General features: G+C 42.5%; 1 protein-coding gene across 1 annotated transcript in view; it reads right to left on the reverse strand.

The window, feature by feature from the left end:
- LOC128275282 (uncharacterized) overlaps nucleotides 1-25,422 on the reverse strand; it is a 118,542-nt gene that overhangs the window by 16,007 nt on the left and 77,113 nt on the right. Inside the window, exon 3 of the mRNA XM_053013737.1 lies at nucleotides 5,090-6,095. Within this exon, the coding sequence (XP_052869697.1) occupies nucleotides 5,090-6,095 (1,006 nt within the window). The remainder of the gene's footprint in view (nucleotides 1-5,089; nucleotides 6,096-25,422) is intronic.

The following is a 25,422-nucleotide window of genomic DNA, read 5'->3' on the forward strand; positions in this document are numbered from 1 at the left end:
GTGCATAAAACAAAATATTGAGCATAAATAAAAATATTCACAAACCAACTTGTTGCGCAAACTTTTGAGAAAACCTGTAATTGATACCGTAATCAGTTTGCGTGAGAAATCGAACGCTTTTACGCAAGCAACACCAGCATAAGCAGCACACAGTCCTGCTGTTATCGCTTCACGCCAAGCATAAGGCGGTCATCAATTAGCGGGTGAAATGTTTAGGGTTTTAAGACAGAAAAGGGGAAAATTTTGACCCCGTTTTCAATGTAAAGGTTTTTCTCTACCGCGCTCTCTCTGTCCCTGTAATTTTCTTACTACTTCTTTGTCTTTCTTTCTTGTGCGATCTCGATCTCGAAGTTGTACCTTCTCCAAAGCTCGCTCGACCAACTGGCCCTGTTCCTCGATATCTACATTGACTTAACCTCGATAAGAAAATTACACAAAAATCGTGTATCATATTTTCCATTAGCTAAAATCGTGCAAAAGATAAGCTTCCTGAAGCTCGCCAACACACACATGGATCGATTGAACCCCCTTAAGGGTGCGTTTCGGTATTTTTAGTCGGTTGTAGAATTCGTTTCAACGGTGGGTCCACACAGATTGCACAGATTATGTCCCGGTTCTCAGTCCCATCGTTTCACACGACCGACATCCAACATCACACGATTCTTTTTATTGAAATGCCCAAGGGCCATTCACGATCCGACCACAGGCATGAAATGACTGAGAAAAAAGAGAAAAAAGAGTGAAAGATAACGAAAGAGTCAGAGAGAGATGGTTCTCGGGACCTGTGGATTACGAAACCACCGAAGAAGTCTTACGAGTGCGACTTCTTCCTGATGTCGATTGAAGACAGCGTTGAACGTAGTCACTGATAAGCAGTTACGATGCACCGCTACACGGAAATTGTGGTGTGATATACAAGTAAGTTCTTTGCCTCTGGGGTCATGCAATGAGATCATGTTGATTTTGGGTACTAGGAGCGTGAAACCTGTCCACGAACATTCCGTTTCCGCGGATACGACATTTGAAAACGGTCGAAATTCGTGTGGGGAAGGAAAGGAGGGATTGAATTCCAACGTCGACGAAAAAGCGTTCAGCACAGCAGGTGAGCCAGGTTGGATGAAAGATCCTCCGGCGGATTCCCGTGTGACTCCGATTCCCTTGTCATATACATTTAAAACCACGATATCTCACCGTGTTGAATATGTAAATAAGCGTTGGTATAATTTGGCGGTCGTCACAACACTGAAGACCCTTTTTACCAGTAACGGGAATCTCCTCCGTTTCTGGGTGGCCTTTCGCTAAGGTTATACGATAGACGTGACGCCACTTTGGGTGATTCGCTTTTATGTTCAAGGGTACGACCCGAGAATGAAAAGTCCAATTTACACCACTCTTTGAAACATAGTTTTTTCGGTTTTCTTTGAAAAAACTCGTCTCCTACCTTGCGTGAGGATCGATTCTACTTTGATTGGTGATCTTCTTCTATTGGTCCTAAAGTGGAGAACTTGATCCAGGCACTTGGTACCGTCCCCGGTGTTTAAGGAGGTCAGTCGGTCGGTGATTAATGAGTGACATTGATGAACTTCTGTCTTCCCGAGTAACAGGGCTCATGAAAGGCTTGTGCTGATATTTTAAACCTCAAACTGTGTTTGTTCTTGATATTTTACTTCTCAACACTACAACGAACTCGTGTGGAATCATAATGTTAAAATTATTGTGTTTTTTTACTAATTTTTCTTCGTCGCTCTTCAATCGGAACATTTTTCTTGGGACAATTGATCGTCGGTGGGTGGAAATGCTTCTGTTCGAGGAATTAGAATAGTACGGAAGTACGAATAGAATAGTACGGACCATATGAGCATTGTGGCTGTGATTCCGTACGATTCCATTACATAAGTGTAAAAAGAGGTCAACCTTTTATATATATTGTTTACACTAACACCGAGCCACTAAACCTATGCAACTGACAGTGATCCGACGGCAAAGCGACAATTTCGATCAATCATCTGATCGGAAGACACGTATCGCTTTCGGTCGACTAAGGCGTCGCATTCTATAGAGCGGTGGACATGTTAATCACTTGCAATGACAAGAAAGAGCTGGCACTGAAAGATAGTGCCTTCACTCGCAGCGATCGACAGTACGAACGAAGGAAGGTACGACTGCAATGCAAACAACCATGGAACAACCCGATCAACGGGTGCATCATCCCACTTGATGCGTGTTTCACAATTGGCTGAAGCAGTTCCCGGAAGTTTACCAGATTCACTTTCAGCCATCAATCGGTTGTTTTCTTCTCCTTTTTCTCTAGCAACCATTTCTTTCCACCGGCCGGATAGTTTTCAACCTTAGTTGCCACTGCCAGTAACGCCCGATGATCGATGACGATGCGGTTTCTATGTTGAGATTATTTAGGTGTCGGGTTTACCGACAACGCCACCGATCGGCCCTTGCGGGCGATAAATGTCATCGGCCGGAAGCTCGTCAACCGTTCGCGGAAACGACCGCAAACGCCGCAAGCCAATCCTAAGATTCTGGGGCCTCGTCTGTGGCGTTACGGCATCGATGTGATTTATTTTGAAAGTCCGTGTCTCGTATCTACAGCAGCCGTCTTTTTGAAGTGTATGAGGCAGTTTAATTGCTGTACGTCACCGTTCACCATATGGTGCACAGCAGAACGACTAGAAATGGTGGTGCAGGATTTTCTGTTTGACGTAAGGTATCCTTTTTGCTGCTGCTTGTGACTCTTCCGGCATATCGCTTGGAGTCGTGACCGCAGCCAAACCATCAACGGTACCATCAATTGCCGCTGTCGCGTCGTGTTGACATAAATGTTTCGCGAAACGGAACCAAACCAATGCCGAAACTAAGAAACCACAACAGGGAGGCTCAACATGCATTACAGACTGTGGATGGAAGATAAAGTCAACTACATGAGGCCAATGTCCACTTGATGGCATGCCTTCGCTTGTTCGCTTTTCATGTGTATCGTTTATTCCCCTTAAAATTAGTTCAGACCAACCAAGGTACTAAATGTGTTCCGCTTCCTGAATGTCGGGTAGCAACATGCGATTCTGTTGATCTACGCCCAATAATTCGAGTCAACCACAAGTTATAAATAAACAAGTTTAAAAACACTGAAGATAGGAAAGTCAATAATCAAGCGATATTCGATGAGACCTGTTCTTGAATAACGAAACGTGACTGCGCGAGAAACCGTATGGTATACGCTTTCATTGGCACCGACCAAGCATGGGGAAATTTACTGTGTTTAAATAGAAACAGACCAACTGTGAGTAACGATAACTAGTTTTATAATCTTCTATCTGGAACTCTTTTAATATGTAGATCAGTAAAAGCCAGTCGTTATGTTGCCTTTCGTGGCCGCGACACAAATGCGCGAAAGAAGCATCGTTCCTTTGCTTCCTTCGCTTCATCAGTACATCGACTACAAATTGGAGCGGCGTTGCCTCGTAATGTCTTTAGTCCTCTGCGTTATGCTAATTGCGACACGGTTTCCAACACATCGTCGCCTGCGTCGTCTAGACGAACTTGTTATGCGTTTTGCGGTATACAAACCATCAGTCGCCGTGTACCGTGTGGATTTGTCGCTATTAGCTTTTCCATCGCAATGCGTGTTTTTTATTTATTTATTATTATTAGAACGTACGAAGCCGTATTAAGCACCAACTTCAAATTTTTCATTCAAGTTGATGCTCTGTCAGGCTTTGAACTGACATTTTTTGCTTGGAAACCGATTTATCGGAGCAGCGAGACGGATGATCCACGGACGAGCCACACAATGCGTGTTGCTGGAGTTTTGAACTACCGCGAGTAGAAGCAACCGAGTTTGACCTATCGCGAGTAGAATTCACAAGCAATCATTCATTTGACAGGATTTCCTCATTTAACGCATGAATAAATTGTATTCCTTCAAAATGGCAACAATCCGTTAACTCGCATAGGTGTTTTTGAACCGAGATTCGAAGGATAAAAAACAAGCGAAAGACCGATTCATTTACAATACCATTCTACGACAGGCGGTCGATTCGCCTTGGTTACTCTGGCTCCGATATGGTTACTTTAGCTTTGCTGGACAATATCGTACTCACAGTTATCGTTAGCCGAAACCATGAACACAACCGGTGCTCTTAAGACCACGTGTCTGTAAATTTTCGTATAGGGTATAACCGAACAGATCGGAATGACGATCGGGGAATGCCACCGAGAAATAGGTCATATTTTCTCCGAAACGATTCTAACTGTTCGTTGGCTGCCCGATCGTTGCGTTCTTTCGTTCGTTCGCTCGCTCGTTAGCGGTTACGCGGTTAACAACAAGGAAAAACGACCGCAATCTGCCGCGCATGAAAAGAAAAATCACCTACATTATGCGAGCGACGATGCTGATGGAGCTGTCTTGAGGTAATAAACGGACGGATTGGCTTTCCATTCATTGGAACAATTAATAAAGACCAGCCAAATAACAGCGTTCGCAGCAGCAAGGTCCGGTAGTCAAAGGGTTAATAATTAAACTGCAGCTTTCGGAAAGCGTTGCCTCCAATGAGCCTGACGAGTCATCACTTGAATGAGTGAGTGTGTGTCATGTTCACGCAGAATTAGACTCGCTTTATGACGGCAATCATTATCTGCGTCCCAATTGCTGCCCGGAAAGCGCGATGTAAATTCTTCGTCACCGCATTAGGACATCCCGTTATCGCCACCGAACGTTCCGGTTTTTCCCTTCTAGGTCATCAGGCGTGGCGGAAAACAGCCACGTCATCGGTGTATCATAAAGTAAATTACGCCGTAAACGGCCATTGGGCAGTTTTCGAAGCCTTTGGTAAGGCAGCCATTTGGGAAGTGCATTTGCATAATCCCTGTATGAACTTTGAGTGCGTAGCCATTCATCTTTGGTTTGTTTGGTTTGTTAGTTTCTGTTCCAGAAATAGAAAATCTTTAGGACTGCGACATTTAGGAGGATTGTCTAGTGACGAAAGCACGAAAGATTGCACCACATAAAAAAGAAGATGTTAGGACACATGTTGGGTATTGTATAAGCCTTGCATCCTCCATATCGCTCCCTACTTACCATTCTCTGATTTTTTCTGCTCGTCGCTGCTCTCCTCGTCGCTGTCGATGTGTGGAAAGGAACCACCGAGACAGAATAGGGGCATCGAACCAACCGGCGTACCAACGTCGGTGGATGATTGGTGATTATCATCACCGCCACTCTTCCCACCGCCAGTGTCACAAATAGCAACGCTCAGGCCATTATTACGCGGCTGCTGCTGATTACTATTGGTGATGATTGCTGGCGTTGTTGCTGCTGTTGGGGCATTTTCACTTTTTCTTAGCGGCCTCGTGATCGCCGCGTTAGTGGTGTTTTGATTGCCGCAGACACCGGAACTGTCATGGCTGCCGGCTACAGCCGCCGGCTCTATACGGGACACCGGGGAGGAAGAGACCACGATGCCGGTGGTGGCAGTGACGGCCGTCGGAGTGGCGATTACAGAGCTACGCTTCAGTTGCGTGTATTTGCTGTTGATGAGCAGTTTGTTGTTTTTGGTGATCAGCTCGCGTCGCTTCAGGCTAACTTTGGGTGTTCCGGGGCAGACAATGTACAGATCTGCACCATCACCTGTGTCTTCCACATCGTTGCCTGGTTCCTGGGCTGCACCGGAGTCGACTTCTGGACCGTCTTCCGATGCTACACTGACTGAGGACGAACCACCAACAACCGGGAAGGAGAGGTTCTCGGGTGGCACGCGACTGGTCGCCCGCTCGATGCCGACCAACAGGTTCTGCAACAGGGTGGCCAGATCTTCTGTCAGCATTTCCACGGCTAGCGGGGTGATCGGATCACGAAGTGGATCCAATCTGCGATAGACAATCGGAGGACGAAGTGCGGCGTTCGCTTCGGATGCGGAGGCAGCAGCACGCCAAACGGCATAGAGCTCCGGTTTGTTTGTGGGCGGCTCTGGACGAATGCAGAGGTATGTATCCTGCGAGTGGACCTGCGACTCATCAAAAGTGCCTAGATGGAGCACCAAGGCTCCGGAGACGGCTAATGGCCAACCGTCAATCCAGCTGAGGTTCTGAGAAAAGAGTGACGAAAATGGTAATAATCAGAAATCTGTTTAGCGTATGTTAGCAGTACCCAAAACATTTGATAAAAGGCGGTCAGGAAAAGTATAGAATAAAGTATATGCTGGTTTCTTTCGTATTGTAATCCAGTATTGACCAATGTTTCCAGTTTTGCCATCTTCAATGTGTTAAGGGCCGTTGGCTTGTTCATAAAATCCGTCCGTAAAAAAAACTGTAGTAATAAAATGACTTTTTGTAATAAGAAAACGTGTGAAATATTAGCGACTCACTTATATCAATCATTAACATCAGATAGCTTGCATATGTAGCATAAAGCTTGTATAGCTTGTAGCAACAAAGGGAGTGATAACATCAATATGTGAAGCAATGTTTTCTCCAACTTTGTAAATAAAATGTTTAATATTATCTTCTTCTCTTTGCCGTGCGTGTTCCCAAAAAAATTAAATTCAAAACACGCGCGGGAAGACAGAGCACAAAGAATTGTAACGTCATTCTCGGCTAGCTAAAGGAAACACTGCCGTTGTTGCATATTAAATCGAAAACCGCACGGACGGTACGAGTCAAACAACATGGTTGCCGCGGTACCCAGGCTGGTCGGGTCAGGTGGACATTTCTTTCGCTTTGCGGAAACCCAATCTGAGAAAATCACCAGGAAAACCAAACGCTTCGTCGGCACCTCGGTCGCAAACGGAATTGTCCAATTAATTTGCATTCCGCTCGCCTCGTGATCCAATTACACGCACATAAAAAACCACGAGAGAAACCCACTCGATTTCAAAGTCCACCGTCGGTGGTCTACGGCGTACACCGCTACCATTTCACTGTCACTGCTTCCAGTAAACACACCGAGACACAAGGCTTCGGCGAAAGCCCATGGAGGGCAGCGCCATAGCGAGCAAATTGTTTTACAAGCCGGCCACTGCCCGTCTTTGATAAATTATTAAACCGACCCATGTAACGCGCGCAGCCAACGAAAATTGGTGGCATCGAATTGCATCCGCCCCGCGTGTGGAACTCTCTGTATTTCAAGCCAATGCTCTTATAGCATTATTAACCTGATTCCTTTCCACTGCCGACGAAAACGGAGACGCACACAAAAACAAAAATTGGCAAAAAATAAATGGGTTTGTATCTAAACGGCTGCAGCTGAAGAAATTTTAACCCGAAAAGAGCATCGGCTCTTTTAATGAAATTTCAAGAGGAACAAAAACACAAGCTAGAAATACGATAAATGCAACGCGCAGTGCGACCGGAGCACTCTGAAGAATGAGACAGAAATGGGGTTTCAAACGTGTTCCAGGAAGTGACCGCTGGCACTTACCCGAAGTTCTGTTTAAGCTTTCTTTGAGGATGTTACGCCCGGCCGATTGCAAGGCGTGTCCGGAGCATAACATTTGGGCCCCAAGTCATGACATAGAACTTATGGATTTCCCTTCCCTAATATCACTCACTCTCCGCTCAATAGTTTGGACCAAGTATATATGAACTCCCAGCGGCAGTTTTGGCAGTAATGTTTATTGATATAATTAAAATGTAAATTCAATGTGAATATATATTGATCGTCGTGTGCCTTCCTTTGCCACACGGAGCGCAGACTAAAAGCCACGCGGAAACTGTGCGAAATTTTACGGTCTCGGTCCGGCACCCAGAAAGGCAGATTTGGAATAATTTGGACTTATTCTACACTTAAAATCAACCATAAAAGCTTCACCGTCTGACTGGAGTCGGTGCGCTTGGGGTCGGTTTTCGGAGAAACCACCGTCGAGGCTTGGGTTCGATCTCCATTAATCATGGATACGGGTGTGATTTATTGGTTGTAATTGCTCAATTAACTTTCAGCGTCGTTGACTCGCCGACGAGTGTGAAAGGGAAAACAAAAGAAAGGAGCAAAGAGTATGTCGAGGGTATCGCCACCTTTGAATCATGTTTTTCCCGTTTGCAGAAAAAGAATGGACATCGGAGTCTGCCGTTGTCGAGAAAGACAGGCCACGACTAGATGACTGAAGCGATGCAGGGGTTGCATGAGAACTGCAGCAACCGCAGCCTGCAATCCGCGATCCACCGAGCGAGCGATCCGTGATCAATTCCAGATTCCTCCAAGATACAGTCATCGCACATTTCATCGCACACATGAAGACGAATCCATGGACTTGCTCCTTTAATCCGTGTACTACACGAGGTTTGAAAAATAGCACAGGAAATAAGAGCTAGCGCATGGGATTGCAATGTCCTTCTGAAGATCGGGATCTTGGTGACGAAGGACGTCATGCTGGGAACACGGCTCGAGTCACGGACGGCGCTATGAGGAGCTCGAATAGATCAGCTCCAATTAATCAACCACGCGACGACAGACGAAACTGACTGACGGACTGTCTGACCGACCGGCTTTGACTGACTCGTGGCCCCGACGCCCCGGAAAGCCTGATCGCACCGAGCGATAAGATTACAAAATGAATTCAATTAATCAGTCCCATGTTTAAGAGTTTGAACGTTCTTGTTATGCTGGTAAGGATAGGGGCAGTGCCGTCTTACGGAAATTGTTCGGATGCGAGAAAAGTGCTGTTTTTGCCCCGCTGAAGCGTGGACCCATCTCAGCCGCTCATTAATCAAACACTGAACCGATTTTCTCGTTTGCGCTGAAAGTGAGAGTCCATTAATATTCGACGATCGGAAGATCGATCCAGAGTACTAAGTGAGGTTATGTTTCACATATGCGATGCGCACGTATATTACATAGTTTGACAAACAAACCTACAAACGACTTTGTAGGTTTGTAGTTAAAATAAAAATAACGTTTTGAAGAACATATTTGACCTATTATAATGGATAAATCAATTCATTGGCATCCATAATGAATTGTTCAATAATTTTTTCCCTTTGATTCGTCAACTCTGCCGGCTCCATTTAAATTCGTCGCACAAACTGTCCAGGCAGTCAGAAGACCCATGTTTCCTGTCATCCGGTAAGCACTCGTACTCAAAATGGCAAGGCAATTTAGTTTCGTTTAATTTATGATCCTCTGCAATTATTATAATTACTAATTTCAATTTTCCCTATCCCTGTCGTGGCACGACGTGTGCGGCGTTGCTCGTGTTGCTGCTGAAGCCGACACGCCAACTACTAATCAGTTTCCCGGAGCATCGGACCCGGGTGCGATTATGCTCAAGTGTTTCTGGCGGGACGGTACGTTTCATTTTCGCAAACCGGCCCTAGATCGGCAAGTCATCGTTGAGCCACTTTGGCCACACCGCACAACATGCTCTGTACTTTGGGATTTGGAGAACCTATACAAGAGGCTTTGTTGGACGCAAGGAGAGCCGTTTTTCTGTGAGAGGTGAACCTAGGGGGCGTGCCAAATGACGATAAAGTATAAAATAACATGCGGAAGAAGGAAAACCCGTAGGGGAAACTTTGCGTGGACAAAATTTGCCATCGTTGAGCGAGGCGCAATTGGCGCGATCATGTGCAGTTGTGAAGATTACGAAAATGTTGTACCATTTAAAAAGGCGCGATAAGCAATAGGTTCCAGTTGTTGTGTTGAAAGAGTTAAATGGAGACGTCACGAGACCTGCGATTAGTGCGTCATTTAATAACGGGATACGCATAGTCCGCGACCAATAGCGCACTGGAACGGGGTTGCGCCTTTAGGCCTTTCATTGGGATTATCAGCTATAGCCCAGCCCAGTTTTGCCTGGATCGACAAATTTCATAACGAGCGGATTCCATGGTTGCGCAAGACGCATATACGCGCACAGAGGCAGCTGACTTTCCACAACCGTGCGCATGGTCGAGATGTCTCACCGAGACGTGTCGTAAATATTACGTTTAACGAATTAGAATACTAATAACAAAACAACATTTGTGAGAATGAAAAGTGTGAACATAATTTAATACTATAATACAGGGATAGAATCGAAAATAAATGGGAGAATGATATATTAAAAATACCATGTTTAAACGAGCAATTTTAAACAGAATCAACACATTTTTATTTAGGATAACTGCAATAGTTACACATAAATGTACTCGATGTTGAAACTACGTTATTCTAGCAGCTTTCGTAAGTTTACGAATTTTGTAATGTCTTTAAAAGTTCGGCAACCGTAGTTCTTCAAGCTTGTTTTTAAATCTATGAAAATAACAAGGAAAACTACAAAAAGGCATCCGATACTCTGGGCCATTCAAAAACAACGCACAGTAACGGTAGTATCTCTCTGATTATCGGGTGACCTCCGTAGAGGAAGGGCACCCATCGTTGCAATATTAAGGCTGTTGGTCGGGGTCACCGCGAAACGACGTTCTACCTCTGCAGCTTAGTGAACAGAAATGGCGTTGTCGTCGTGCATCTGACTCGAAGTCGGAACTTTTCCTTTCAACTACTGCGGCGAGACGTTGCCAAGATCATCCGACTGGTATTGTATAACGCCCTCGCCGGCTCCAGACGTTCCAGCATTGTGCAACATCTGGATCACGGGCGAATGCGCAAATATGTTTTAAGCTCATTCCATGGTGAACAATAACAACCACCAGCGTAGCCGTCTTGTGTTAAAAACGGGGCCACGTTATGGGCCTACGGGTCGCCGACTGACACTCCTTAGTGCTCTACTTTGTTGCCTATGGAGAGTAGCGATGATTGAAGCCGCCACGAAACTAAACCCCGATGGCAAGATAAGTTAATTTCGTTGATCTGCACCTTTCTTGTTTACTCTGTGCCATTACATTGCCTCATTCGAATTCCTCATCAATTTGCAAAAGGGATAAAATGTTAAACGGATAAAGGATTGGCAGCTCTTTGCTGACGTTCGCATAATTATCTCACCCATCAAAAGTACAGCTGTTCGGCTCCCGGAAGAGATTTTTCCGAAGGAGTGCGACCCAGACGCGTTGACCTTTAACCTGAACAAAAGTGCTTTCTCATCACATCATAATAACTTCTTCTTTTTTGGCGCTACAACGCCTGAGCGGTCTTGGCCTGGACCAGAGACAATGTTAATATCTTTGGTGCTATTCGTAACGGATGCAATACCCTGTCACGCCGGTATCGGGAATCAAAACCATGGCGAGCTGCGTGACAACCAGTCCCGGAATTCGAACCCAGGCCAACTGCGTGACAGCGACGAGCGTTACCGACTGCTCTATCATCTTAATAACAATATCAATTAATCAATATAAAATTATATATCAATATAAGAAAGAATATAACTACACCCAGAGAACTTCGCCATGTACAGATTGTATTCGTGATGTGTATTCTCTTCAATATATAATTGACCCTTAACGTAGCATGTATCATGCTATCCGGAAACTTAATTTCCACGGCGTACCGGAAATGAAGTGACGCAGGGAAGTTAATGTTCGTTGAAGAATAACAGAATATTTGGCAAACACACGCTTTGCACATGGCCAACATGGAAGCAGGAAGCAAAGATATACGGTAAAAGGTTGAAATTAGTTGCGCTATCAGATTTTACGTGTACCTTTCGTAACGGTTACCATTCGTCCGCGTTTTTGGGATGCAAGAGAAGCAATCTGTTGAAACGAACATCGTGCGCCCCTCGTAGAATTCGTAGAGCTAATTTACTGTACATAAGTTTACTGTCTATTTATCGGCGACACGTGACTGCGACGTGTGTTGCTGTCACTCGTTACTCTCGTTTTGTACCATACTTGCATGTAGATTTGTTAAGAACAACATTAGAGATCAATGTCAAAGTGTAGTGTAATAATGACAAATTATCTAAACATCGATAGAGGACTCAAGCCTATGTCATTGTTGTCAATTATAAAACCATTTGGACCACTGCACCAACGCATATCACTTAGTGAACAGTTTTTTCATTGCATTTAGCTTTTTTTTTGGTCAATAGTTTATAGCCTCACAATAGTCTTTTTAGGATTATAATAATTGCTCAGTCAACGTTCTGAACAAAACAGACAGGGAAAAACGATCTCCTTTTTTGAAAATTAACAACACAAAATTGCAACAAAGTTGTCTTTAGCCAACAGAACGCCAAGGAGAGGAAACACTCATGTTCAACGGCTAAACGGAAACATATAATTGAATCGTATGGTCTAGAGAATCGTAAACCAATAACTGCAGTTGCGGAGTGCATCCTCTTCGAATGCGAACAGGAACCATACAAACGCCAAAACACGTGCCCTCGCAGCAAATATCGGTGCATCTTCGGGGTCCGAACCGGATACATAGCCGTCTGGCACTGCTCGCCTTTCATTACATATCGCTCTGCCAGAGTGCATGGCTCAGGAAACGTGTGCATTCGTTGACCAGCCGGATTAATGTTTGCCAAGCACGATTCGGCGACGAACGGAAATCGGTAGTCAACAAAGCCTTATGGTTTTCCTGTGAGAATAATTTCTGTATGTCCGCTTTGCTTATAAAGTGAACGGATGATCTTGCTACGTGCATTAGTGATTGACTGCGTCAACAAGTCAATGCTGACTCTGGCGCCGTCGAAATGTTGCGCTTGTATGTTTCTTTTTCTTCATTCTTTATTCGCATTCATGTATGCGTTTTGAGAATATTGCACAGAGCATAGCTTGCAAAATTATAAATGTTTTTTTTAATGTTAGAAAAACGGACTGGGCCGTATTTATAAATATAAATGTTCTTGACAAGCAATTTATAATTAAATGCGAAGAAAATATAAGATGACTGGGAGGGAGCGTTTGTCTCAGGATGCGTAAAGTTCAACCACACAAAGATCATTGACATGAACTCAAGAGATTTGTAGTAAGACTTTCAGACATAATGAAACTCGATTATATGAGGTTGTTGATATTACTTCTCTTGGCAGGAATTGCCATTGTTTCCATAATATAACAAAACTATTTAGATCGTTCACACACACATGGCAGGCAAAGATTTGCCTCACACACACACCTTATGTAGCACACAGTTAATTGCTTCACGTCACCATTTCAAAGAATAACATCATAAACTAACGAAAAAGTATTTCAAAAAAGGACGAAGTTCACAAACGCTTAAAATTACTATTCACGTTCTCATCTGACCAAACCGTGGCTTACCGCAAACTGTCAACATGTTATGCCAATCAGAAAACCTAATCGTCCTCAGGTCTCAATAAACAGTTTTGCTCAATTTTTACTTCTCGCTAAATTTCACGCAGATGTTTCGCCTACTGTGAAGTGTCGCCTACTGCCAGAATGAATGAAGCAGAACCATGCCAGAGTCGTCTGAAGTACGAGTGGAACCCATCGTAGTCCTTTATTTATTTTGGTTGCTATATCCGTATCTTTCATCCGCACATGCACACACACGGCGAACTGTTGTCAGCACAATTAAAACGCAGCGTGCGCCTACAAATGACGCTCTGCACCCTTCAACGATTGTAACAAAATAAATGCATCCATCGCATTTTCACTTTATTGTCAGTTGCGTTTCGTTCTCTTTCTCGCTGGTTTGCTGGAGTTGTAGTTCCATCCTCGCTGTCCTACTATCCCGTTGTCCTTGACTTTCGGTAACTATCACCCCATCTCACTATGTCTTCTTCCACATGATTATTTATAGCAACCGCAGTCAACCGCAGCACATTTGACATCAACGGATGCCCCAGCCGCATATTAATCTTAGAAACAGGAAATAGTAAAAACATAATCTGTCCCACTTTGGCAATGGTGGCTCAGTAGCGCGCGAAGAGATCGATACGACACAAACCAAATCGACACTGAAAGTCGAAAGAAATGGTGTTTTGGTTTTCATGCCTACTTCAACGTGCAACCGAGTGGTGTGCATTTTTGCTCTTCTGAATGCTTTGCCAGTTTGAGTGCGCCGGGATGTATCTTAACGGTATGAAATGGGTATGACTGAAAAAAAAAATTAAAGATCAAAGAGATGGAGAGTTTTCAGTGGGAGATAGCAGAAACAGGATGATTTTGTAAAAAAAAAGTGGGAGATAGCAGGAGAATCATCGAAATAGGCGTCCTTCTTAGGATCCGATGAGAAGGAGACAAAACGAAGGCTAATTGGTTGAAGTCCCGGGTGGTTGATGGATGTACCGAAAACTCCACGTAGGGGATTCATACATCCGCGTTCAATGGAAGTTCATCCATTAATGTGAGGCAACTGCCGCTGGATTCGTTGGTTAAACTCGATGAGAACGATGAGAGCACGGTATACGATACCAGCAAAACCACTGACGGTTATGGTGAAGGTAAGAAAATAGTACCAGTTTTGCATCGGACATGCTCTTTGCGATCTTAGCAAATGACGCACTGCATCACACTTCAGGCTAGGTACGGTGGACCACGAGAAAAGGTTAATAATTCAATTAATAATCATAATTAAAATCATCAATTTTAATGATTTATTGTTTTAAATTAAGGCTTACAAGCGCTCGTACCATGGGTTCAGTACTAAGCGATCGAGCAGACACTGAACTATCCACTGCCAGCATTAGCTATTTAAGGTGTCGGATGCAGTTCGAAAAATCTGCGTACACCTGAGATTTACGGGGTTTTGTATGAAGCTCTGCAGTAGATCAAAAACAGACAACAGAATATTACAAACGGTGAATGCTTTGATTTTTTTATGGGTTGTATATTTTATTTAATCGAGCAACCCAGAGTTTCACGACCAAAGCGCTGGTAAAATTGTCATTTCTCTCACTTGTTAACTTGCGCTATGCTTCTCTTGATTTTACTACCTTTTGATGCTTGCCAAAATAATGCTTCATGCCAAAAGTCACCCCCTAACACCCCCAACCGCGCCCATTGTGGTTGAGAAGAACACATCTGTTCCGTTTCGGTGTGTTTCCAGTAGGGACGGAAAAAGAACATAAAATGAACGTCTCTACAAATTATTTTCAAAGATAGCCTTAAGCGAGAATCTGGAAGGGCTGCAAAATACGCTTCCACAAATGTTATGACGACGTAAGAAGTAAACAAACAAAAATTACAAATACTAATATAGGAATACCGGTTTGGAGACGAAAACTTAAAATGCCTAAAACCAAACATTGATGTAACCGTGAGCGACAATGTTTATTAAACATTGAAGAAACGAAATGAAATTCAATAAGAACCCAACAAGATATTTTCCCAGCCGTGAAGACTTCAATAACAAAAGCAGGTTTCATTGAGCTGCATCGTAAAACATGGAATTTGGTTATAATATTTTCTGCTTATAAACGGCGCATCCTCCTTATTGCACAAATTTTCTTCTTAAACCTCATTTTGATGATTCCATGTGCTGTTTGAGTAGAGATGGGCGATAAGGAAAGAGGTCCTGCACGAGAACGAGCGAAAGCAGAGGCATAATTGCTGGCAATTTTTGACGGTAGCCAATCAAGTTCTTGCCCTTACGGGTTTGACCATTTTAAATGCTTCGCGGTATGTTGCTATAAGGCCACCCGGCAGCCACCCGGCCGTCTTATCGTGCTGTGCGAATCCATAGGCGATAAACAATTTATTGCAACCATATTTTTTCGACAAAAAGACTCAATTTTGATAACAATCGATGGGCGGCTGTGTATATCATTATTAACAACCGGTTGAAGTCAAATATAAATGAGCCTGTCGAAGGCTAACCGGGTGCTCCTATGTGAGTTACACTGAGAAGTAATTTAAACCAGGTCAGTAGAGAGGTAACGAACCGAAAGAAAAAGAAAAACTAAAACACTCGCATTCGTCTGACTGTGTCATCCGTTACGCATACATTTTGTGTAAAATGCGAAAATTGGCGCCTGGTTTCGATTATGTTTGCATCGGATTCTGAAGAACTGATCTATTTTTTTCTCTGAAGATCCTGTTCTGCTATATAAACGTTATGTCATCAAGTTCGTTGAATAACAAAATAGGTGTTCCAGAGATAGCGACAGAGACAGAACGACAGAGTGTCTACTACATATTGACTTGTTGGCATGCTGCGGAATCGACGTCTTTATACTTCTTTGTATAATGATTGGTAGATTGGGTTGCCGGACTAGTAATTAGATCTGGCTTCGTTTGAAGTTTGAAAACAAGTCGATTATTTTTAGTGTGTTTACGATGTTTTATCCGTTTCATTTTCAAATGTTGATAGATTGACATATGCGAAACTTTTGCTGGCAATCAGCGATCGATTTGTTGTTACAGCTGTTTCTTTCCCGCACTGAACATTATCGTGACACAATCAAGCGATAAATCCAATCACCTAAATAAACTCTTCGTCACACTTTAAATCACACTGTTTTTATCGGAATCGATCCAAAGTCAAAGTCCCTGGAAAGCCACGGATCGCAAAACATCACGGTTTCTTGCGATGGTTGGTGTCTACTATGCGCTTGTATTGAATGGTCGAAGTCGGAAAGCTGGATGGTAGCTGCTATTCGTTGTATTTTCCGGTTCGAGGTGCACATATTGATGGTCAATTGAAACCGCAAACGGGAATGGCGCAGCCGATCTGAAAGATCTAATGGCAACCAGTTAAGGTTAATAAACTCTCGGAACGAATCAAATATACGAACAATCGAACAAACAAATCAATTATGTGCATCTTGTTAGTGTTGAAAGGAAAAACAGTTCTTTTTATCAAACGGGAGGCATTAGGAGTGCATACATGTTTTTAGGTAAGTTGTTTGCTAGACATCACAATAACGTCACAAACATAATGGATAAAGTAGATCAACAAAGAGTTTTTTTTTAATCTTAGAAGAACGGACTGAGCCGTTTTTATAACAAAGAGTTGTCAGTTATGAAAACATAGTTCTGTATTGTACAAATTGTATTATAATTGTATGAATGTTTGAATGAAGTTTGACCACACGCTATGGAAGTAATTATGATACAATGTTTCATTATACAACTATACATTATACAATAGTACATTGTATTATTGTATAATGAAACATTGTATTATAATTACTTCCATAGCGTGTGGTCAAACTTCAAGCGGTCATACACTAACTTATCGAATTTATACCAAAGTTGCTAAGAAAACTTAAACTAATACAATAGTACATAGTAGAATGTAAAATTGTCTTGAAATAACCTTTTCTTTTCTGTTTTCGTAGCTTTAGTGGACATAATTGAAAATCCTCACATTATAAAATCAACCATGAGGCCAAAATGCAGATTATGGTCCCCCTAAAGAAAATCGTTCGTAGAGACCCTTTGGTGGTGTCAGGGTACTAAACATCTCTGTCGAGCAATTATGCCTCGCACCTAAATACCACATCAGTCTATAATGGCTTTGTAAACTTTGACTAATTTATACATCTTTCTGTTTCACGACTACATCCGCGACTATGTTATGAATTAATCTTCCATCTTCACAGCATCGTAAATCTTATGCAAATCATGCAGTAAGGTCACAGCTACGACCGTATGCATACCCTGCTGGTGTATGCTATATCAATTTTACTGTGGTGGACCTAAGATATTTGATGATTTAAGAAATTGGTTTCGACATTTGGAATTTGGGAAATTTATGGCAGCCTAAAATCCACATGCATTTTAGTGTGGATAACTCACACCCGACACAGACGCGCTTTCATGCAATTTGATCCATTTTCATGTATGCATGTGTGTAAAATTTTTAATTAAATAAAAAGTAGAGTATAAATAAGCAAAAAAAACCTTCTCGATATAGTATCGAAGGACATCACGCGTTTTCCGCTTCCAGTTTTCGGTGTTTAAATAGTGCACGATGATAGCTTATTAAACTATAAGCCTTGCAAGGTAATCTGAACTTTTGCTTATAAAGTAAGCTTATAAAAGAAGCTTATAAAACAAATTTCTGTATAGCTCGTTTGAAAAAAAATGATAGAATTGGGTCATGGGACTTTCGGTTGCCGAGAGTCTGTTGCATCCAATTTATGTTGAGCTATAGCTATTAAACGGCGAAAGAACAGAACATTTATTGTCAAGGTGTCTTTTCCAATTTAAGTATTCGATGCCATATCAGTATTTTTCCCGCTCCATATCATATCAGTCTTCTCTCCTGGTTGGACGCGATTGAGGAGTAATTTGAGAAGGTCTGGAAAGCACCGTTTTTGTCTTCCGATCTGTTGGGTATTAATCCGCATCATCACACACCAACACGCGGATGGCGCAACATTTACTCATTGCCCCTTTACTCATTACATTATGCGAAGCCGTCAACTCCGGCGGTCCTAGAAGAGCAACGATGGTAGGATCTTTGGGGCTTGCAGTGGCAAAAACCTGATCATTCGTCAAAAGCTAGCGTGAATCGGCAGCCAGAGTGTTGTCGGTCGTTATTGCGCCCGATTCCTGGGTCACTCGTACCCGAGCTAACCAAAGCAGGCTCCACTCTTTCATCGCAGTAACAGAAACGGTTGCAATCGATTTAAGTTTGTAATAATTTCTAAGGAAAATTGTCAATAAATAATTGTTAAAAAAAACTTTTCAACGGGAGGGGGCGGCATAGGTTGTGAAACACGGTAGGCATGCCCGATTCTGTCATCAGATGGATGGAGCGAAACATGCAGAAATAGATGTCTTGTGCAGCGTATAACCGGAGCCCTCATAGTCAGCACTTCGTAGTGAAAATAAACGTTTGCTAGTTTGAAGGATGATTTACACCTAGTACCAGAGCTGTGAGAATTATATGGACGATTTTTGCATTGCGGCCATTTGAGGTCTACCTCTAGAAAATTGGCAGTAGCTGCGCGCCCTGCCTCTCCACACGACCCCTATTCCCGGACTACACCACCTTCCACCATGAACAGCGTACCGTAGTCTCGTTTCGGTAACAGACTAATTCAGTTTCAAAAACACGAACCACAGATTGAATCGTGCCGATACCGCCAGAGTCCTTCGTACGGCGCGTGATTGTTAATTACAAGTAAGAGTGTTTTTCGAGGGAGGCGTGGAATTTTCATAGTGCCAATGATGCTTTGTAAATTTATGCACAAATAAATCAAAGGAAAACTGTGCAGAAATCCCTTTGGAGCATTACAGAACAACGACTTTTGACATTTACATATTGGCATCGCTAAAGTAGACATTTAGAAGAGGCATTCATGAGAAAGTCGTGGAATTGCGTTTTTGAACTTGCCGAAATCGTTAGTCGCTTGTACAACAATTAAACATCAGCACGACTGCGTTTACCTTAAACCTATTTTCAAACAAAATGTCCGAAAGGTGAGCGTTTTAATTTATTGATTCCAGCTACAATTTGTGTTGTATTGACCAAGATCGCCGTTTACGTAACACCAGTAGTCACTAAACTACTAAATTGCAGTCCAACTTTTTCGCATTGAACTGCAATGACACCATTCCGTTAGATACGTTAAAATGGCTTCAAAGTCAATTAATGAGCATATGCTTGGCACTTTTCTATGTCAAATAACCGGTTTGACATACGATCGAATAATAGAATCTGCTTGTGGATGGATGGAACCCTGGCACAGTCTCGAGGCTTTTTGGCAAAGCCAGCTACTTACAGCAGAAAACCTACCCAACTTCCTGGTTCTCGGTAACGATAAAAACCAAATGGGTTAAAAGTGGAATGAACGATTTTGGTACGTAGCCTTTGCCCCAGTTGATAGAGAGAAGAAGAAGAAGAAGTTGTACTCTTTGCACGATGTTCAAACGTTTGTATCTTTCTTCTTCTTCTTGTATGACCCTCTGCCGCGATAAGTGATTCTTCTTTTGATCCGGCAAGTACAACCGCCATGCGATATTGGTCTGAAGCAACGACAATGGTAATCTCCGTTGCTTAGTGCACCACGCGGCAAACCCCTTGAAACTCCGAATCCTCCATCTATCGAATCCTGCGACTCGAAGAACGTTACCGCTGGCTCTATGCGCTTTGCGCAAAAATTGGAATAGTAGCAAAGGTTTTTTCCTGTTTTACCTCACTTTTGGTAATTGATGGTTCTTCAATGTTCAACAAATGTTATCTCTTTGTCGAATTATATGTCTGTTAATCAGTTATGCCTCGGAAACCGGAGTGATCTTTCGTGCTGGTACGTAATGACCTCCCCTTCGAGGGTGCAACAATCCGCTCTACTATGCCGACGACGGTAGCAACAGCAACGTAAAAAGAGCGGAACATCATGGTTACTTTGATCGGTATTCCTGTTGGAGTCTGGAGCCTTGCCCTACGACTGTAATGCGATGCGATCGATGAGAGATAGCCACAGCAGCTTAACTTTGAAGAAATGAATCCCTTGTTTTCAGTTTCAACTTCGGAATGCTGGCAGCTCCCAAGTGATGCAGGGTCCCGTTCGAACTACGAGTATGGAGACTTCCCTCTTGAAACCGGTTGCTCGGAGAAGGTCGCATGATACCTCAGTTAAACATCCCCAATTTCACTTTCGTATGCTCGTTACGTTGTTCGATGTTGTGGTGGTACTCGATGTAATACAAATGTCGCTCAATCGTGTCGATAGTGCTTAGAGGGCTTCTTTTACCTGTGATTTAGCCAGGAGGTCAGGATAGGACAGGCATGCGAATCTAATGTTTTAATTAAATGAAATTCAATGACGCCGATTATCGTATACACACGGATCATCATCATCACATCAGGGCAAACGAGACAACACTTGGGTCGAGTAGCACATCTTGGGTTGAGTGTTAATGGCGGTTGGGGAGTCAATCATACGCCATAATAGTAAATGTTCCCGGTGTGAGGAACATGCTTATTGATTTAGAATTACCATCGTGCGGAACGCACAATTTTCTGTAATTTTGATGTTTTGTGTAAAAAGCGTTGTGTTGTGTTAACAATAACTGCAAATTAGTGTTCTTGTGAGGGACTTACACCTTGATCTTTAAAGGACATATACCATAAACAGTAATGAGAATTGTATTATTGGTTAGTTATTCAGGTATTCATTCATTTTATAAGTTTTTTTGTTTTTATAAATGAGCAAAAAAGACAAAATATGCAGGATCAATCTATCGCTTTTGAACTAGGAACTGTTGGATGAAAATAACATTAGACTTTACTCTAGCAAACATTTTTTATAAAAAATATTTTTTATATAAAGCATTTAACTAGTGCTCTGGGGTATCTTATTATATAACACAAAAACTTTGTCCGCATTCACGCTTCCACCGCCCCTAGTATTTAAGAACTTAATATTTAAACCTGAATTTGTTAAGCCACCGGCGAACATTTTAATAGAATTAAATGAAATGAAACAATCTATGTCGTTTAAAAAAGTTTGAAAGTTTGTCCGGGGTCGCTTTTTATATCAAATTGAACAGCCAATCAATTTTCTTCTCCTTTGCATCTTCAGCGTTTCCGCGACTGACGGACTGTGCAATGGGACTGATCGTCTTGGCGGCACCTTTAGTAAACGACTGCATTTTCAGCGTCAATAGCGCTGGCTGCGGAGGGCTCCTCTGCCCTTACTTATCAAACTTCCACCAATCGGTTTTGAGACAGTGAACACACTTTTTTCAGAAGTGAAGATGAAGATTGGGAAATCCGGAGTAAACTACTTCTGCTGCCGGAAATCGGCCTGTGGAGGAAACGATCTAGATGAGGTGAGGTGGACTGCAATCACCGTGACTAGCAAGGAAACACCACTTTTAAAGAGTGTTAGAGATCACAAAAAGGCCCAACAGTCGCGCGTGAAGTTCGAATATAGCCAAACGTTTGTCGACTGCTGTGGTACTGCGGAATTAGATATTTTTTTCGAATTGTCATCCAATTAATCATCATCAAGGGACTGCGCAAACAGAGGTGAGAGTTTCCTCTCCCAAACGGAAACGTCGTCACGAGATTGCTTCATCGTCTTTCTAACGCAAATTAGTCGCCCAATAGTTGTGCCAGTTCGGGTGTCATGTCCGACTGTCTACCTGATGAATGTTATGCAACATCGATAAAACGAACAATACAATTCTTCTTCCACGATTTTTTTAAACAAAGCGAAACACTATTTAATAAACGTGCTGCTCCTTTAATGTCATTTGCCGACTCTGGATACGATATCAAGAGACATTCAATTTTAACCAGCTACCAGCTCAATGTCAGGATTATCACTGCTATCGATGTCAACATAAATCATTACCAACATTTGCGGCCTCAACTTTTATGTTAATTAAAGTGGTAGTACGAGCCGCTACTTTTCAATCCTGTAGGTACGAATGAACTTACGTAGCAATGGAGGTGGTGCCAGATCTTAGCTTCTACACTCTCACAGCCCAGTTCCTTATCAAAACCATTTTGATTTTGATAAAGGGAGGGTTGTGAGTGCGGCACATGATAGTGAGGTTTTTGTGTTGGCAATGCTTCTGTGGCCTCTTGAAAAGAAACCTCTTCGTCCGGTCAAAGATTCCAGAAGCAATTTGAACTCGATGGGCTGTCTTAGAAGGGTTGGCTATAAATTAAAATTAAGCTCTGGAAGTTCCGTTTGAAATTTGGAGTTATAATGATTTATCATGACGGACCAGGACATGACGAAATTATAGATTCAATTTTTACGCACGTCAGACGGCGATTGCTTGCCTCATACATAAAATGGCTTTTTATGATTAAAGTTTTCGTTAACCAGTTTGTGTAATATAACTAGTTGCATAACACACACATACATTTTATAGAGAAAACTTTGTAATACTATTTGCAAAAAAGATTATAAATATTGAGATCTAGACAACGGAAGAAGAAACGAATATAAATTAGGAATGTTTACATTCAATAATCAAATGATCTTTTAAAATGCTGTTTTACTAGTGAAGTATCTGACAACCGATTATAGACCCAACAAAGGTTAAACATACAACAGATCGATTTTTCATACTAATGAAGTCACCCAATGTGCGCAAAAAATATAAAAGGAGGATGTCAGGTGACCAACCATTTGACCGCCATTCTGTAACAAGATGCCGATGTCGTCATCGTTACCGTACTTGGAACATGTGTTTCTGAACATGAAACAATTATCCTAGTCGCACCGGTGCACGGTGTTTGTTGTGTTTGATTTGATGACTAGCTTGCGAGTGTATAGTGGATACAAATTTAATGGTTTAAGAGTCTTGACTTGATCGCCCACTAGCAGTCGCTTAGTCTGTTTTGGTATACAACTAGTCTTTGGCAACGACCGCATGTTTGGCAACGACCGCATGAGTTTGTGATGATGTCGAACGCCAAATAATCCCGGACAATGTGGGCGACTTTTTTCTGGGTTAATGTTACCCTTACGCGATTCTGATCACCAGCTGCTGCGACTCGTTTTTTAATATGTCTCACGTCTCGATCTTTAAAAAGGAACCCTTGAGCTTTGGTCCAATTGGCAGATTTCCCTTTCCTTGGCGGGTGGGTATAGCTTCCCGCTGCACTAAACATTCACAACAACATTCAACGCTTGTGAAGTCTAGAGCTTCGTATCAGTCGCAAAGGTTTCATACAACTGTTGCAATTTTGTCTAGAGATCAGACTAATAAGATCCCCTGGATTTCTTTTTTGCGAGATCCGCTAAGGTTACTGACCAAGCAATACCCGTCCACCGAGTGATTTCAAAGCTTTCCGAAGATTATAGGAAAGAAAACCCAAAGTAGGTTCAGGCACGAAGTCAGGACGAGAACAGATTATCATTCACCGAACATCATTACCGAATAGCCCGCGGGTCTTAGGCACACTTTCCGTGATCGTTTCTAAATACTTTCGTTACAATGGGGGGCGTACCTTCAACTACGATCTGTATGATCGTTCGATTGCTGGTCGGTTTCTTTAATGTCCTAGTGTCTAGCGATACGCATGCCAGGTAGCTGTTCGTTCATTTTCCTCTTCTCCGGGAAGGCTAGACGAGAAGAATGGTCCTCAATGCTGTATTTTTGCCTGAGGATTCTTTGCTAGGTTACTAAGAGGTGTGTGCTTATTCCTCATAAAATTTACGATAAACCTTAAGGTCTGCTGGCTGCAATGATGCTGAACACATGAACGGCTAGAAGCATAAACAAACGCCATTCGTTGCGGTCACCGCGATCATTCTTCTCGACGATAGCGATAAGGACCGGCTCAAGGGCTTCATAGAAACGAATAACACAGTCTATCGAGAGTTTTAAAGCTATGATAAATCGAAAATACACATTAATTAATTAAATAAATAAAAAAGTGTACCATATTGAATATGGCTCACCCTCACCCTATTGAAAACGGTGGTATATCAAACGTTAATCAACCATCTTTCTTTTGAAACAAAAACGGTTTTCTATCAATGCAAAACAAAATATTATTGTTTTTCCGACATTGATTATGATATAAATACTAGCAAAAAGAGGTAAGCTTTCGTTCTATGTAACGGCAGAATCGCCTAATGAATGTATATTGTTAATACGGTAATTGGTATTTGAAAACCTTTTCTGTTTATCTGTATTTTAAACTGAAACACTGAGTTTTATGTATCAATATGGCCCGGTTCGTTCTTCCGGAAGATAAAAAAAAGAAGTGAGTTTTATGTGGTGCACTGTGGAGTACCGTAGTGAAAAAGAACAGAAGCTTGATCGCCGTTACTGGCGTATGATTATCGTTACATGATGATAATTCATTAAGCATGGAGGAGTTTTTCGCAATACATTATAACGCAAGTGCTGTGGAATGCGATCGCAAAAATATATAAAGCGCTGCTCTCGTCCAAGCAAACAAAGCCAATCGTCAACATCGGTGTTATAGTTCAAAATAGCCCAGAGTGAGTCACGAGTGTGCCACAATATGGATGCTGGTCGATACAGACGGCGACTAAGACTAGCTTAAACTTAGGCTGACCAAAGGAGCTGGTACTTTTTCTACAAAAACAACAATGAGAGTTGAAAGGCTACCGGGACTCGACTATTTCTTCGATTGCGCTTCTGTTGAGATGCTAGCGCGTCTACCGCTTTGCTCAACACCATCTACGGGATGTGGGCTCTTCCCTGAGGGTCCATTCAGCCTTCTGATGCCGTCTAACAAGATAGCGTTTAGTGAAAGTTTACTACCATCTCCTTCGCATACTGACGACCATTTCTGGTGCTATGATGGTACGCCGACGCTGAACCCCTAGAGGGAATTTACGTCGCTGTGCTCCCTATCCTCATCAGTGCAATCTACAAGCCGGTTACTTTCCCGACTCTCATAAATTTTCATTTCGTTTGAACTTCTGGATTTTCTCGCGGCTGCAACAGTTGTTACGAATTAAACATGAAGAAGAGATATGGCGGAAACATGACTATTACATGCTGTGTTATTTTCGCGAAGCATATTTTCACGCGGCATCGGAACGCGAGTGACAAAAATAACGTGTAACTTGCCTCAAAATCAACGTTTGCCACAATCAGTTCCTGGTTTTTCCTTGGGACTCTCTGTACATCATTCTCATTCGCTTAAAAGGAAATCACCTCAAATGAATA

The sequence above is a fragment of the Anopheles cruzii genome, chromosome 2 (assembly GCF_943734635.1).
Source record: "Anopheles cruzii chromosome 2, idAnoCruzAS_RS32_06, whole genome shotgun sequence".
In the NCBI taxonomy this organism is placed as follows: domain Eukaryota; kingdom Metazoa; phylum Arthropoda; class Insecta; order Diptera; family Culicidae; genus Anopheles; species Anopheles cruzii.